This window comes from Manacus vitellinus, unplaced genomic scaffold (genome assembly GCF_001715985.3).
Source record: "Manacus vitellinus isolate BGI_N305 unplaced genomic scaffold, ASM171598v3 scaffold_1_pilon, whole genome shotgun sequence".
Taxonomy (NCBI): domain Eukaryota; kingdom Metazoa; phylum Chordata; class Aves; order Passeriformes; family Pipridae; genus Manacus; species Manacus vitellinus.
In genome coordinates, this window is record NW_021939396.1 from 44,674,975 (window position 1) to 44,689,137 (window position 14,163).

The 14,163-nt window shown below is 39.1% G+C and overlaps 1 protein-coding gene and 1 pseudogene across 1 annotated transcript in view; one reads left to right on the top strand and one right to left on the bottom strand.

Annotated features, from left to right (window-relative positions):
- Window positions 1-644: 644 nt before the first annotated feature.
- The window catches only part of CDH2 (cadherin 2), a 116,143-nt gene continuing 102,624 nt past the window's right edge, over window positions 645-14,163 (top strand). The window contains exons 1-3 of the mRNA XM_029959381.1: window positions 645-711; window positions 3,407-3,579; window positions 8,810-8,924. Of these exons, the coding sequence (XP_029815241.1) occupies window positions 645-711; window positions 3,407-3,579; window positions 8,810-8,924 (355 nt within the window). The remainder of the gene's footprint in view (window positions 712-3,406; window positions 3,580-8,809; window positions 8,925-14,163) is intronic.
- On the bottom strand, window positions 12,555-13,275 carry LOC103761767 (annotated as a pseudogene).

A 14,163-nucleotide genomic window follows, 5' to 3' on the forward strand; every position in this document is an offset into this window, starting at 1 on the left:
TGACATTATGGAATTACTTGAGAGATTGTAACTGGAATCAGATTTTATGGCAGATCTGTGGATGTTGTTTATGTACAGGAAACGGGGCTCTAGAGTTTTAGCGATATGTAACCTGCTCAAGACAGGAGAGAATGAAAACTGCCCTTTATTTTGCTGGTTAGCAGATCAGTATGAGTCTGAGAGTATTATGTGAAAAAAATCCTGACAGAAAAGAGGATAAAAGGAGTGAGTCTTGTTTTTCTGGCTAAAACAACAGTTCCAGTCCAACAGGATTTAAGAAGGAATGGGAAAGCTAGCATGAGTTTACAGGAATGAAAATACTGTTAGAAATAAACTGGAAAGGGGAGTAGAAATTGGGCTCAAAAAGGGAATAATTTTTTTTTAACGTATAATATAAGGTGATTGAAGCACTCTGTGGATGTTGTCCATTTCTAAATCAAAAGCAAGTAAACAATTAAGCAGTTTTGGAGCCTTCGGAGCTTAGGTGACTGGTTTGAATTTGAATTATGATGACAGAGGACGTAAGTTATTACCCTCTGCAGGCAATTTTGGTCATCTTCCAGGTCTTAGCGAATGTATCCAGGTGATAAAGCTACTACCCTAAATGACACTCCTGTTAAGCTGCCTCAGCTGAGAATTCGGCAATGGCGTTTCTTGCCACCTCTACCCCTCTAGTAATCAGCCCCAGCAGTAGTTGCTGGCAGAATTGGGGTGAGAAATATTAATGTGGTTTTATGAAGAAGTAGCAACGAGATCTCCTGTTGTGGATACATATTCTGTCTCTCACAATATACCTGTGTTTTAGATATTTTTTAGGATAGTTTTAGGATGTCTCTGATTTTCAACCCCCTTAACAGACTCCAACATCATTAACTCCTTACAAAGTGAACTGAAATGAATTGAATGCATTTTATAACACATCTCATAAGCCCCAGACCAGGATAGCTATGTGAGTACCTCAGCCTTTTTGGAAGTAGATCTTTCTGTTCTGGTTTTACTTTTTCTTCAAAGAATCTATTGGAAAAGTTAAATGTGGCAGGCTATTGCAGCAGAGAGCTCTCTAATCATTGTCTCTCTGGTCTAGGTGATCGTGATACCACTGACACAGCCTCAAAATTCAGATACTTTTTTCCCTTCAGTTCTGCAATTATCTCTTTGGATATTAAACTGAATATATTATTTAAATATATATTTTGTTACAATAATTTCTAAAAGCTACTTTTTGCATCTATTATAGGACAGATAAGGTTGCATAATTCAGCAGCGAGGTTTTGGAATTTAAATCATTGGTTGACAAAGCAGGAGATAATTTTGTTTATTAAATGAGTTCTAATTGTCTGGCCAGATATTATAGGAAGCTCAGGAATACATATACTGCTTACATAACCAAAGGTGTATGTTCTCTTCTGTTGTCAATTTATGTATTTTTAATAAATATGTATTTTCTAGAGAGCTTTCTAGTGCTCTCTCTCCTCGTGGGTAGTACTGCTACCTAGGCATGCAGCTGAGCGTGCTAGGAAGATGAATGTACAGTTTTGATACCAGGTTTTAAAATATTGTCTCAAATTACCATATTTTTGAACTACATCTACTCAAGAGTGTGTAATTCAAAAACTTCCTATCCGTTGTTTTCCCTTCTGCTCCCAGAAGTTGGGGGACCTCCCAGAAATGTCACTGGAAGAACCCTGTCATGTTCTGTCTTTCTTAGTTTCATTGATGCTTTTATATCAATAATTTAATTTATTAGTTTTTTAAATAGCTGAACACTAACACATGAGACAATTTAGTTGTGACAGAATTGCATGTGTATATTTAAAAATAGCTTGAGGAAGCTGTGAGTAAAGTTATTTTTACTCAGTACAGACAGTATTGTGTAAGGGACTTTTTGTCATGTGGTAAGGAGAAGGAATTTTTGAATGGCTTTTTCTGCCTGAGTTAGACAATAATTTGCCAGTTAAACTCTCTTTCGGTTTCTCATTGGTTTTGTAAATGCTTTTGTAGATTAACAAAAAAGTTTAGAAAACTTGCAGTAGTTTCAGTAGTTCACCACCGCTCCCGTTAGGAGGAGAATTTTAATTTATTTCAAACAGTGTATACATACATACAAAACATAAGTCCATTCCCCAGAGGTTCCCTGGCATTTTTATTTTAGATTTTTGTTGCAAAGTGTGGAAGGAACCTGTAGTGGCCTTGCTGAATACCTGTGTACTTCCAATAACCCAGTGGTACTAGTTGTACGTAAGGTGCAGTGAGACATGTCAGAGTGAAGAGTAATAAAAGCAAAAGGAATACTTGATGTCTTTTACAGTAGCGGTGGTAAAGTACTTCTCACGTACCACTGAACTGGGACTTGCTCATTGGCCAAGTTAATACTGGTATACAAAGAAATGAGTCTTGAGAGGAAAGAAAGGTATTGTACATTACTGCAGGATGAATTTAGTGAAGATTTGTATTTTGCTAAAGTGTGTTTGTAGTTTGTGAGATGAGCTGAGAGGGACCTTTTTCACCCAGATGTCAGGCCATGTTGCAGTTCACCTTGAGAGGTGTATAACCAAGTCTGCATGATTCATCATTTGATTTGATCTTGCAGTTCTCGTTGAAAGATCATGGGAACTCTGTCTGAATAAAGAAGAGAAATTAGGCTTTCTATTTTTAAATGGTTTATGAAAACAGATACAGGATCAGCAGCTTCCAAGATGGAAGGTGTATCACTGCCAAATCTTTTCAGTGTTTCAGTTAAACTATTTGGTTTTAGTCAGTATTCGTGTATTTAATTAAATATCATGTTTCCAAAAGGCGCATTTATCCTCTCCTCTAGGCACTCCTTGACATATTTAAAAAATATATTTTTACCAACAGACTCCTCTAGGGACTCTTTCATTCCTTATAATTAGCATATAATTATCACCCAGAAGCTGAAGACATAGTTAAAATTTTGTGATCCCCCCAAAGAGGCCCAGCAAGGCCTCCCCAAAGCTCAGGAAAAAGCAGCATCCTCCTGTACACATTAGCACCAGTTTTCATGTGCTGAGACGTTCAGTGTGAGCAATACAATGGCTATTATCAAATCAGAGAGAGGTCATTTTCTCTTGTAGAGAAATTAGAATGTATGGTCTAATACAGGACTGGTTTATTTGGTTGAGATGTTTTTATTATTATAAAAAAAAATGTAGCTTAGACATACAGAAATTCTATTTAGTTTAATTATTGCAGTTGAAATTTTAAGATACCCTACTCCGAACTGTGACTTACTTGAAGAACCACATGTTTTGAAAGATGCAGCACTCCCATGTTCTCCTAGTTGAGGGAGGGGAAACGTCCATATCGGGTGATGGCTTTGAACTATGTGGGATATACTAAATAAGTGTCTTCTTTTTTAGTAAAGCAAATGAACATTGTTTCTCAGTTGGAGTTAACAGAATAGGCTATGAACATGTTTTGCAAAGCTGGCAGATGAACAGGTTGAGAGTCCTTGCTGAGAAGGACTTGGGGGTACTGGTGGATGAGAGTCTGGACGTGACCCAACGAGGTGTGTTTGCAGCCCAGAAAAGCAACAATATCCTGGGCTGCACCAAAACTGTGAGCAGCAGGTCAAGGGAGGTGATTCTGCCCCTCTGTTCTGCTGTGATGAGACCCTACCTGGAGTGCTGCATCCAGCTCTGGGGTCCCAAGCAGAGGAAGGACATTGACCTGTTGGAGGGTCATGAAGATGAGTAGTAGAGGGATGGAACACCTCTCCTGTGAGGAAAGTGTGAGAGAATTGTGATTGTTCAACCTGGAAAAGAGAAGGCTTCAGTGACCTAATTGCAACCTTCCAGTATCTGAAGGGAGCCTACAGGGAAGATGGAAGGAGACTTTGTGCGAGGGCATGTAGTGACAGGACAAGGGGGAATAGCTACAAACTGAAAGAAGGTAGGTTTAGATTAGATACTAGGAAGAAATTCTTTACTGTGACAGTGGTAAGGTACTGGAACAGGTTGCCCAGAGAAGTTGAGGCTGCCCCATACCTCAACTTGTTCAAGGTCAAGCTGGATGGGGCTTTGAGCAACATGGTCTAGTGGAAGGTGTCCGTGCCCATGGCAGAGGGATTGAAACTGGGTGATCTTTAAGGTTGCTTACAACCCAAGGCATTCTATGATTCTATGAACCTTTGGTGGTTTAAAACAACTTTCCTTTAAAACACAGATGTTGCAGATTTTGTCACTTGGGGAAGGTGCTTGAGAGCTGTAAGTATTGGTTTAATTTCTGATCTAAATCTTGCGGTTCATGAAACAGAGCATTAAGTAGAAGTGAAGATGGCCTAACGAAAGCCCTTTCTGGTGTAACTGAATGACCTCTGGGAGGATGTAACCTGGCACCCACTTTGGAAACTCTTGGCTTCCTGAACAATTTGAATGAAAGGCACATTTCTTTTGCTTCAGTTGCACTCTACAGTTGAAAACAAATTAAACTTGACTACATTTGCTGAAGTACTGAGTACTGTGGGGGTATAAACTGTTGCAGCTTTTCTTTGCAGCAAGTAGGAGATTTAAGAGAGTTGCTTAACAGTTTGAATTTTAGCATCTAAAGCTTTTCAGAGATGTTCTATCATCCTGCAGAGTATCTTTTGTATGCCTTATGGCAGTAAGTAAAAACTTGCTATGAAATAACACCCACCTTTTACAGCATATCCCACTGTGTCAGATAATGTCTCTACACAAAACTAAAAATGGACAGGACAATCTCTAGAGTTGCAACCTAAGTTGCAAATGAGTATTGGGTACCATCCTGGCTTTTAAATTAATGAAGAAACACCCAGTCTTTAAACACAGTCACAAATGTTTCTGTGATCTGTGCTTAAGTTGAATATTACTGTCATAACTGCAAATTAATATTGGTTATTAAGGAGGAAGAGCTTGAATACCCCGTTCTTGCTTAGTCATACATATAATTATGTCAGACATTGTTTTGAACTTCATACAATAATGTCCTGGTGAATTGGCTGGACTTGGCAACTAGTAGCTGTACTGTGTTCAATTATACTCTATAGTATGATATTTTCTCTGATGCATACCCCTCTGTTTCTCATTTTACTACCTAGGCTTATTTTCCTATAGGAGTAAATTACATTGATTATAAAAGAAAGCAGTCTTTCAAAAGCAACTTCCCTTGCATTTTGGTACAATTGCTATTAAGAAATCTTATGTTGTAATACATGCAGAAGAAGAGACTTTGAAGAACAGAGACTTTGATATTTCAGATTAATGTAGCTACTATTGAACTCCAGTGGTGTATGGTATATTCGGAAGTGGTGAGCTTACATTTTGAAATAGATGTTTCTTTAAATGGATGTTTCCAGATGTTTGGAACTGCATTTTAAATATGTCTACTTTTTAGAAACTATGGAAATTGGAAAGCGTTATTAATCCAGAACTGTCAAGACTAGTGAAGAAATCCTGCTTGGCTTTATTCTTGTTTCAGTTTACAGACTTCACAACTGTGAGGCCTGTATTGGAAAACTTCTACTGGTGATGTTTAGAAAAAGATGTAAATGTGAATCCTTTAGAATTATAAAATTGAGATTGTCAACAGGTTGTTGTGGTGTTTTTGTAATTTATTTTTTTTAAACTGAGCTGGAATATAACCTTGGAATTAAAACATGGATTTCTAGATATGAAACTAAAGTAAGTGAGGAGCACAGTATCAAAATTGCAAACTTAACTGTCTAAGTATATCAAAAAGGTGAATTCACTTAATTGATTGAATAACAGTTTTGGCAAAGGACTTCTAATTTACATCATGATGCTTCAAAATTGCAGTTTGTTTGTTGCATTTAATCTGAGATCTTACAGTACTGAGTTTATATGCATGATCTGACACCATGTTTGACCAGGTGTTAGCTCTCTAGCATCTGAAGATAGTAATGCTTATTACTCATTTTGCAGCTAAAAATGACTAAATAAGTCATAAAGGATGAGGAAAGCAGAATACTTTTTCAGTAGTAACTCTATTTTGCTCTAGCAAAGTCTGTCAGCACTTGAGAGGAGAATTTTCCAAGTGCTGAACTTGTTTAAAGTTTTGTAACTGCACTGAGTAGGTTTTATGTGGGTACAAGCTAAAGTAATTGCTTTCCATCTTAAAAGACAGAGTTTTTTTGAGTAGAGTCCTTCTGTAGATGAATGTACTAGTAATATTATCTTATGTTTGAAACAGTCTTGGGAATTGTACTAGTCACACAAAACTCTGTAAATTACAATAATGTAATTTGTAATCATAATCTTCATTAGCTTTCACCTTTTGCCCCAGATAAGGGGATAAAAATATTTCAGCATCCTCTTTTGCTTGGAGTTAAAATGGTTTAAATCTTGAAGTACTCTTAGGCTGAACTCGATATGACCTGGTGTGTCTGAAGTTGCAACTTCAACTTAATTCAGAACGCTTAACATAGGGCAATTAAGAATTGCTGAAAATTTGAATTCTTCTTTCCCTTGTGTTTTTATTCTGAAACAATCTTTACAAAGGGCTGTTTTTGGAGAGCAGAGTACAGTCTTTTGTTTCCGGATAAAATCGATGGCTGCAAATGAAAGAATAAAGAAGGCTCTCTATTCATGTCCCCCAGCCTTTGTTTCAGTGGGCATTGTTTCAGTTTATAAGAGCTGTTTAGTACATATAGATTACTGGAAAGGCTGAAAGATTCCCAGGCGCATGGGTGCAGACTTGTTAAAAATCCTGCTGTCTCCTCAGCTGCCCACCAAGCCACCCAGTACCTTTTTATATCAATGATACCACGAAAGTCTATTTTTTTTTCTTTTCCACCACATTTACTTTGACATCATCTTTTGTAGAGTAGTTTAAATGAGTCTCTTACTATTTTTCTTTCAAATTATGGGAACCTTATCAAACTTGTGATTTGAGTTCTAAAGCTGAGGAAACTGGCAGTTGGAATTTTAATTATTTCTGATTTACCATCTTTTTATCTTAAAAACTCAGTGTTTAAATAGACTGTTTGGGCTTAGCTACAGATCCAAGTTCCAGTTTTGCAGGTAACATAGTCCTATGGTAATTTAAACTGTTGCTTTATGTTTGCTTTCTCTTTAAGGTCCTCATATAAACATTTTCAAGTACATAAGCAATTGTACATGGGCGAGATACCTATGTAGAGCTGAAGTCACAAGTAAATCCACACCACAGTTTCCATTAACCTGAAACTCGATAATTATCAAGTTGTCTCACTGAGCACTTACCTGGATAGTGAATTAACTTGCTAGTTATGTAGTAAATGTTTAATTTTTTTAATTTTTGCTAGTGTGGGTGTTGAGTTGCACAGTTAGGAACGTGTTGGTGTTAATGAAGAGCAATGTGTTACAAATGCCTCCTTGTATTAGTGATAAAATTATTCTAGTAGGGCTTGGCAGGCTGAGCTTGACCATGTGTGTATCAGTGGAGAGATTATGCTTCTGTCCAGTCCCTTTTCCCTGACGAAACCCTTGTGGTTTGAGGTGCTCCTGTCCCACCTCTGCTTTAATACTCTTTTTCCCTGAAATTACTATTGTGAATTGGTGAATAACATCATTCTGTCCTCTTTCTCTGTCCTTTTTTTTTTCTTTTTCGTATAGGGCTTTCTTTGTCAAGTGTATGCAGATGTGCTTACATGGCCTTGAACAGGTCTGCTTGGTGGAAGACCATCCTAGAAAATAAAAAGGAAAATCTAATTTAAGTCTTGATTAGATTTAAGTATGATATAACGGCACAGTTGCTTGTGCTTTCAAAGACCATGTACTACATCTGGGCATGCATGTGGATAGGCCTTTATTTGGCATGTAGGCATGTTTGAGATTGTGCGAGGGCTCTCGTGATTTCTTGTACGTATCTCAGCCCAGGCTGGCATGGGAACTGGTCTGTCTGCCTTGTGCAGTGTGAAAGAGATTTTACCATGTATCGTTATATACTCACATGTAAGATGGACTGTTGTCTTATGCAGCACTGAAATGAGACAAAAACAACCCACTGAAAAGAAATCTTAGTCCTTTGCCACAGAACTGTCCTGGAAAATAGCTTTGCTATCAGAAGTATCTTCTGAATGTGGAAGATACAGAAAAAACAAGTTTCCAAATGCTGTATTATATTTTTTAATAAAAAGGCATTTATGAAACTCATTTAAGACTGTGATTTGAAGGTAAACTTTCTTAACAAGTGAGAGAAAAAACAGTTTCAGTGGCTCAGCTCTACCCTTGTTGTGCAGATTTAATAATGAGCTGCTCTGCTTTTAACTTAATGTCCCTTTGAAATGGAAAGAGATTGCATTGGAAACATTTGGCTTTATATGGTATCTTTTTGAATGCTAACACAAATGTTAACGTAGTGCAAATGTAACATTTTATCTTGGTTTAGTTGTTCTGGTACAGCCTCACATAGAAATACTCTAAATAAAGCATTTTAAAGCAGTGGTTGAAGTCATTCCTCTCAAGTTATCTGTCTGTGAAAAAGTTGCCAAAGGGTTTTGTGCAACATTTATTTCCAGAGGAAGGAATGTTTTTGTTCCCCTTATGATTCCCCTTCAGTCTTGATGGCTGGTTTAGTGGAAATGCTCAGTTGTCAGAAGAATCAAGATTGTGTATTATTTAGATCTTACCAGACAAGTGGGATTTGTTCCTTCCATTCCAGTTATCAGAAAGATTAACCCTTTGCCCTCACGGTCCTAATTACAGGCATTCAGAAACAAAGATTCTACTTGTATAAGACAGCAGCAAAATGGAGTACATGCCAACCCGAATGTTTCTCTGGTGAATGAGGGTTGCAAGTATTACATAAATTTTGTCTTATGTTTCAGGCACCGATAAAAGCAACCTGTGAAGAAGATACGTCATGCAAGACTGGGTTTCCTGAAGATGTTCACAGTGCAGTGGTGTCAAGGAGTGTACATGGAGGACAGCCTCTTCTCAACGGTATGGTTAGAAAGCATATTTTGATTTTGGTGGTGTTTTTTTTTTTTTTTGGTTCCTCTAATTTTAACCATAAATCACTCTGAAGCATTTTTATCCTTAAATAGGGCAGAAACTCTTGCAGGAAAGAACATCAGCTGCTCTGTGATTATTTTTTGATTACTGTCATAGGACTTGGAAAATCTGTTGGCATTAATGGCAGCACATGCACCTCTGACTGTAATTTGAAAACTCTGAGTGCTGGAGGACTTCCTGTTGTTGTCCACTAATTCTCATTCTCAGCACATCATTCGCACTGATGTTTCAGTCTATACCTAGAGCCCAAGTATGCGTGATGAAGAGGCAATGAAAATTTTCTTTGTGCATTATATCTTTCACAGAAATACTGCACTTACACCCAGTCCTAGCACTCATATTAATGCAGAGACAGTTCCCTTACTGCTTTTTTGTGGCAACCTGAGAAGAGACACCTATGAAAAGCAAGTAACAGGACAGACAGCAACATGAGAGAGTGATTGTCTGTGAGCCCTCGGTCAGTGACTGCAGCACTGCAGGCTCTGTAAGAAGCAGTACCAGGGCTGTCTCATAGACAGTGTGCTGCTCTCTCACCCTGGCACCTACCTGCATCTGAATGGCACAGTGCCCAGGCTCAGGATGCTGGTGCTCACGTTGTGCTTGGTGAGTGCAAGCCCTTGCCTCCGCCGGGGATGCCCTGCGGTCAGTACATCTGCCCGCGGGTTGTCCAGGCTGGGAATACGGTTCGTTGTTCTTCTTGTGTCTTTATTTTTCAGGGATAGAGTAGGACACAGAGGCACATGCTCTGAATCTTTCCTAGGTTTCCCAACCAGCTGAGTTTCAGTATACAAGTTTGCAGAAGTACAACATTTTAAAAAATGTGCATTAATTTGTCTGCTTTCTGAACCGGTAACGTAATTTTTTTTTAATCTAATTTAGAAATTGTGGAACTAAGAACATCAGTTTTAGATGGTTTCAAAAACAACTTAAATAAGGGCTAATTTAGTTTAATTTGTTGTTTCTTTCACATATAAATTTGGCTACACAGTTCAAGATATTTAAATGAAAAAAATTCTAATGAGTCTGCAAAACAAATGAAATAAAAGCTATAGTCTTGACTTTACAGGCTGTATGTAGCAGTCTCTCCTTAATTATGTTTTACAGACCTGTTTTGTGCTTTCTTAGAAGTATAATGAAAACTTGAGTGCGGGATGAATCGATTAGCTTTAGTGTGTATTTAAACTTGAGTTGTTAAAGTTTTTTTTCTGTTCAGTTTCAAGGAAATATATTCTACCACCACAGACTTTTCTTTTATTAAAGGATAGCTTAGAAATTTATGTATTAAAGTAAATGTTCTGCCAATTGAGAAAATAATAAAAAGGAAAGAGAATGTTCCTCACTTTCCCACCAAATGGGAGTTAATAGATGGCTCTACTATAGACTTTTGCAATAGCTATCAGCACTGAGAACTCCTTGGTGGGTGATGAACAAACATGGATGGGGGTGGAAACAGGAACACACAACACAGCAGACAAGTGCTTGCTGAAGGTGCCACCTTGAAATCACCACGTGTTTTTTACTGGTTAACTGTCAGTTTGTCTTAAAATGGAGATCACACAAGTTGTGAGATCTACTCTGTCTTGTGAAAGTTCTCTTCACTCTGTGAAATCAAGACCCTTTCTGCAACTTCTCCCCTTTCTTTTTCCACCAGGAAACACAGTGGGCTGGACACTAATTATCTGTTGGTATTGCTCATGCAAACCTGATGATAATGACTGACCAGCATTAGCTGAATCTCAACTAATAACATAGGATGACAGACTGACTTCCTTTTTCATTACTCGTGCCATTCCCATAGTCCCCTCCCTTGCTTCTCAGAAGTGAGTGAAGCATGACTGTTGGTTTGTCCTTGAATGGTATTAAAATGCATAGCATTTTAGGGAAGTAAGAATTGGAAACACTGTATGAGGCAAACACTATGTATCACACCATATCAGCTGGTTGAAAAATGACCTGGGGGAGTCTTTTTCCTGCCACCGTTTCCTCAACTGAATTTCTGCAGTGGTTAATTCTTTTGAAAATTCTGACGTGCTTAAAAGCATATAATTTGCTGGTTACACATAAGCATGCAGTCCATCATTGCATAGCTTTGACTTAAATTTAATTATACTGTCATTTTGAAATACTATTGTTGTCAAAAGCCTATTTTCTGGTTATTAAACTAGATTCAGATGATGCTGCAAGTTAACTATAGTTGCATGACATTTGCTTCTTGGGGATAATCATATGCCTGATTCTGATCTCTGTTGCCTTTCCAACTTAGGTTGGAAAAGACCTCTAAAATCATCAAGTTCAACCATTAACACAGCACTGCCAAGTCTATTATTACACTGTGTCCCTAACCACCTCATCTGCACATCCTTTAAATACCTCCAGGTTTGTGACTCCACCACTTCTCTGGGCAGCCTGATCCTATGTTTGACAGCCATTTAGCTGAAAAAAATTTCCTAATATCCGATCTAAACCTCCCCTGATGGAAGGTGATGCCTATTGCTTCTTTCTGCGACAAGAGACCAACTACCACTTCAATACAACCTCCTTTCAGGTAGCTGTAGAGAGCAATAAGGTCATATGGTTGACCTTGGCCCACTGATCCTCTGTAGAACCTTCCTGCTCTCCAGCAGATCAACACTCCTAACTAGCTTGGTGTCATCTGCAAACTGACTGAGAGTGCGCTTGGTCCTCTCTTCCAGATCATCAGTAAATATACTGAACAGGACTGGCCCCAACACTGAGCCCTGGGGAACACCACTAGTGATCGGCTGCCAGTTGTTTCTAACTCCATTTGCCACCACTCTGTGAGCTCAGTCATCCAGCTAGGTTTTTTTATACAGCAAATAGTGCACCCATCCAAACCATGAGCAGCCAGTTTCTCCAGGAGAATACTGTGGAAAATGGCATCAAAGGCTTTGCTAAAGTCAGGGTAGACATTATCCTCGTCCACTGAGTGGGTCATGGAAGGAGATTTTGTCAGGCAAGCAGAACCTGCCTTTTCTAAACCCATGCTGACTGGACCTGGTCCCCAGTTGTCCTCTGTATGCCACACGACAGCACTCAAGGTGATCTGCTCCAAGACCTTCCCCTGCACCGAGGCTGACAGGCCTATAGTTCCCCATATCCTCCTTCCAGTCCTTCCTGTAGATGGGTGTCATACTTGCTCACCTCCAATCAACTGGAACCTCCCTGATTATCCAGGACTTCTGTAAATGATGGAAAGTTGCTTGGTGACCAGTTTTGCTAGCTCCCTCAGTTCCCTTGGATGGAACCCATCGAGCCCCATAGATTTGTGTATGTCTAAGTGGTGTACCAGGTCCCTGACCATTTCCCCTTGGATTATGGGGCTCCCTTCTGCTCCCCCTCCCTGTCTCCCAGCTCGGGAGGCTGCATACCTGGAGAACAACTGATCTACTATTAGACGAAGGCAAAGGAGGCACTGAGTACCTTAGACTTTTCCTCATCCTTTGTCACTATAATTCCCCCCACATTCGGTAAAGGATGGAGATTTTCCTTAGCCCTTGTTTAGTTGCTGATGGATTTTTAGAAAGATTTTTTTTTTAATTATCTTTTAGGCTGTAGCCAGATTATGTTCCACTCTTGGCAGTGTTTCTTGTGGGCAGGCCAGTCCTCCTGCTGGCACTGCAACCACAGTACTGTGTGACCTGGCAGCGCCCACAGATACTGAACTCATGTAACTCATTTTTTCAGTCACTGTGCATGGGGGGTAGTGGCATTCATAGTGTGTGCAGGAGTTATTTTTCTTCTCCAGGACGTCCCCTTTAGTGTTATAATATCTTGTTACGTTGAGGACAAGAAACTGTTCTTCTGGAGGGTCTGTAGGAAACTGTTGGATTGCCAGCCAATACAGACTTTGTTCCCTTTGTTTGCTAGAGGTTTCTTCAGCTTTGGGCTTCCACCCCCAAGGGACAAGGCTCAGATTGTCCAGGCAGTTGTCCACTGTCACTGAGTTCAGATGTACCACCTGAAAATCAGGAACAATCCTCTCCCAGTGTCTCTTCCACAGCAGCTCATGCAGGAGGCGGCCGGATTCCCTTCCATGATTCTTGTTGAATGCATAAGCAAATATTTTAGCACCATTTCCATCAGCATCTACCTCTACTTTGGCCTTTCTGATTTTCTCCCTGTATAACCTTGTGACATCCTTGTAGATGCTTATACTAGTTTCTGAATGATTTAGAGATGAAAGCCTTAATTTCCTTTGGTTTTGTGCATTGATACCAGAAGCACAGAGACTTTGTGGAATTCTCAGCTGCAGACTCATTTGAACCTAACTTGATGCTTTCTTGACAAGTTGCTTCTTAAAATACTGACCAAAAAAATGATGATATATTTATTATCTGTCTTGTTCATTTGCTTTGGTCTAGTACAGTGGGGGACAGGCTTCTCTTAAGTGCTTTGGCTTCCATCTCACCAAAATTTAAATAAAATTAGTGCTGTCATATGACTTGTTGGTCTCTGCATTCCAGCTTTTACAGTAAGATAGGATATCTGGCTTTTAAAGTACTGCTGTAAGAAATCTTTATTTTAAAAGTATCAGCAGGGTTCCATCATGTACTACATGATACTGTATGTTTTCTGAAGAGGTTTCTCTTTATTCTTGTATTCAGGTGGTGCTTGTTTTTGAGGGAGGATCGGATTTGTTCCCATTGCATTTAAAAAAAATATATATTTGATAATAGGTGTGTTCATTCATATGGTTAGGACATTCATATGGCATCTACTAATTTGTCCTTTTGTGCATGAGGGGCAACTACATGTTCAGTTGTTATCCAGGTGTTCAGTTGTCCCACTATGTGAAAAATTAGTGGAGCAGCATATTCAGAATAACATAAATTGGTGAAGGGAAAAGAAACCCTACATTTATTAATGTGGGTAGAGGGGGGAAAAAGAGACAAAGATAGCTGCCCCTGCTGTCCTTGGTTTCAGGATGAGTAAACAGGGAAAAGCATCTAGTTGGGGAGTCACAGCAAAAGAAGTTGGAAACTACTCCTTTAGTAGATTGTGACTGAGCTGTGTAGGAGGTAACCCACACTATATAGGCTGTGTCCTGTTGCCTCCTTCTGGCGTAGTATCACCAATGCCCCATGCTCCCTTAAACACTCTTCACTGGTCATAGCCTTGGAGACTTCAAAACTGATGTCTTACAACT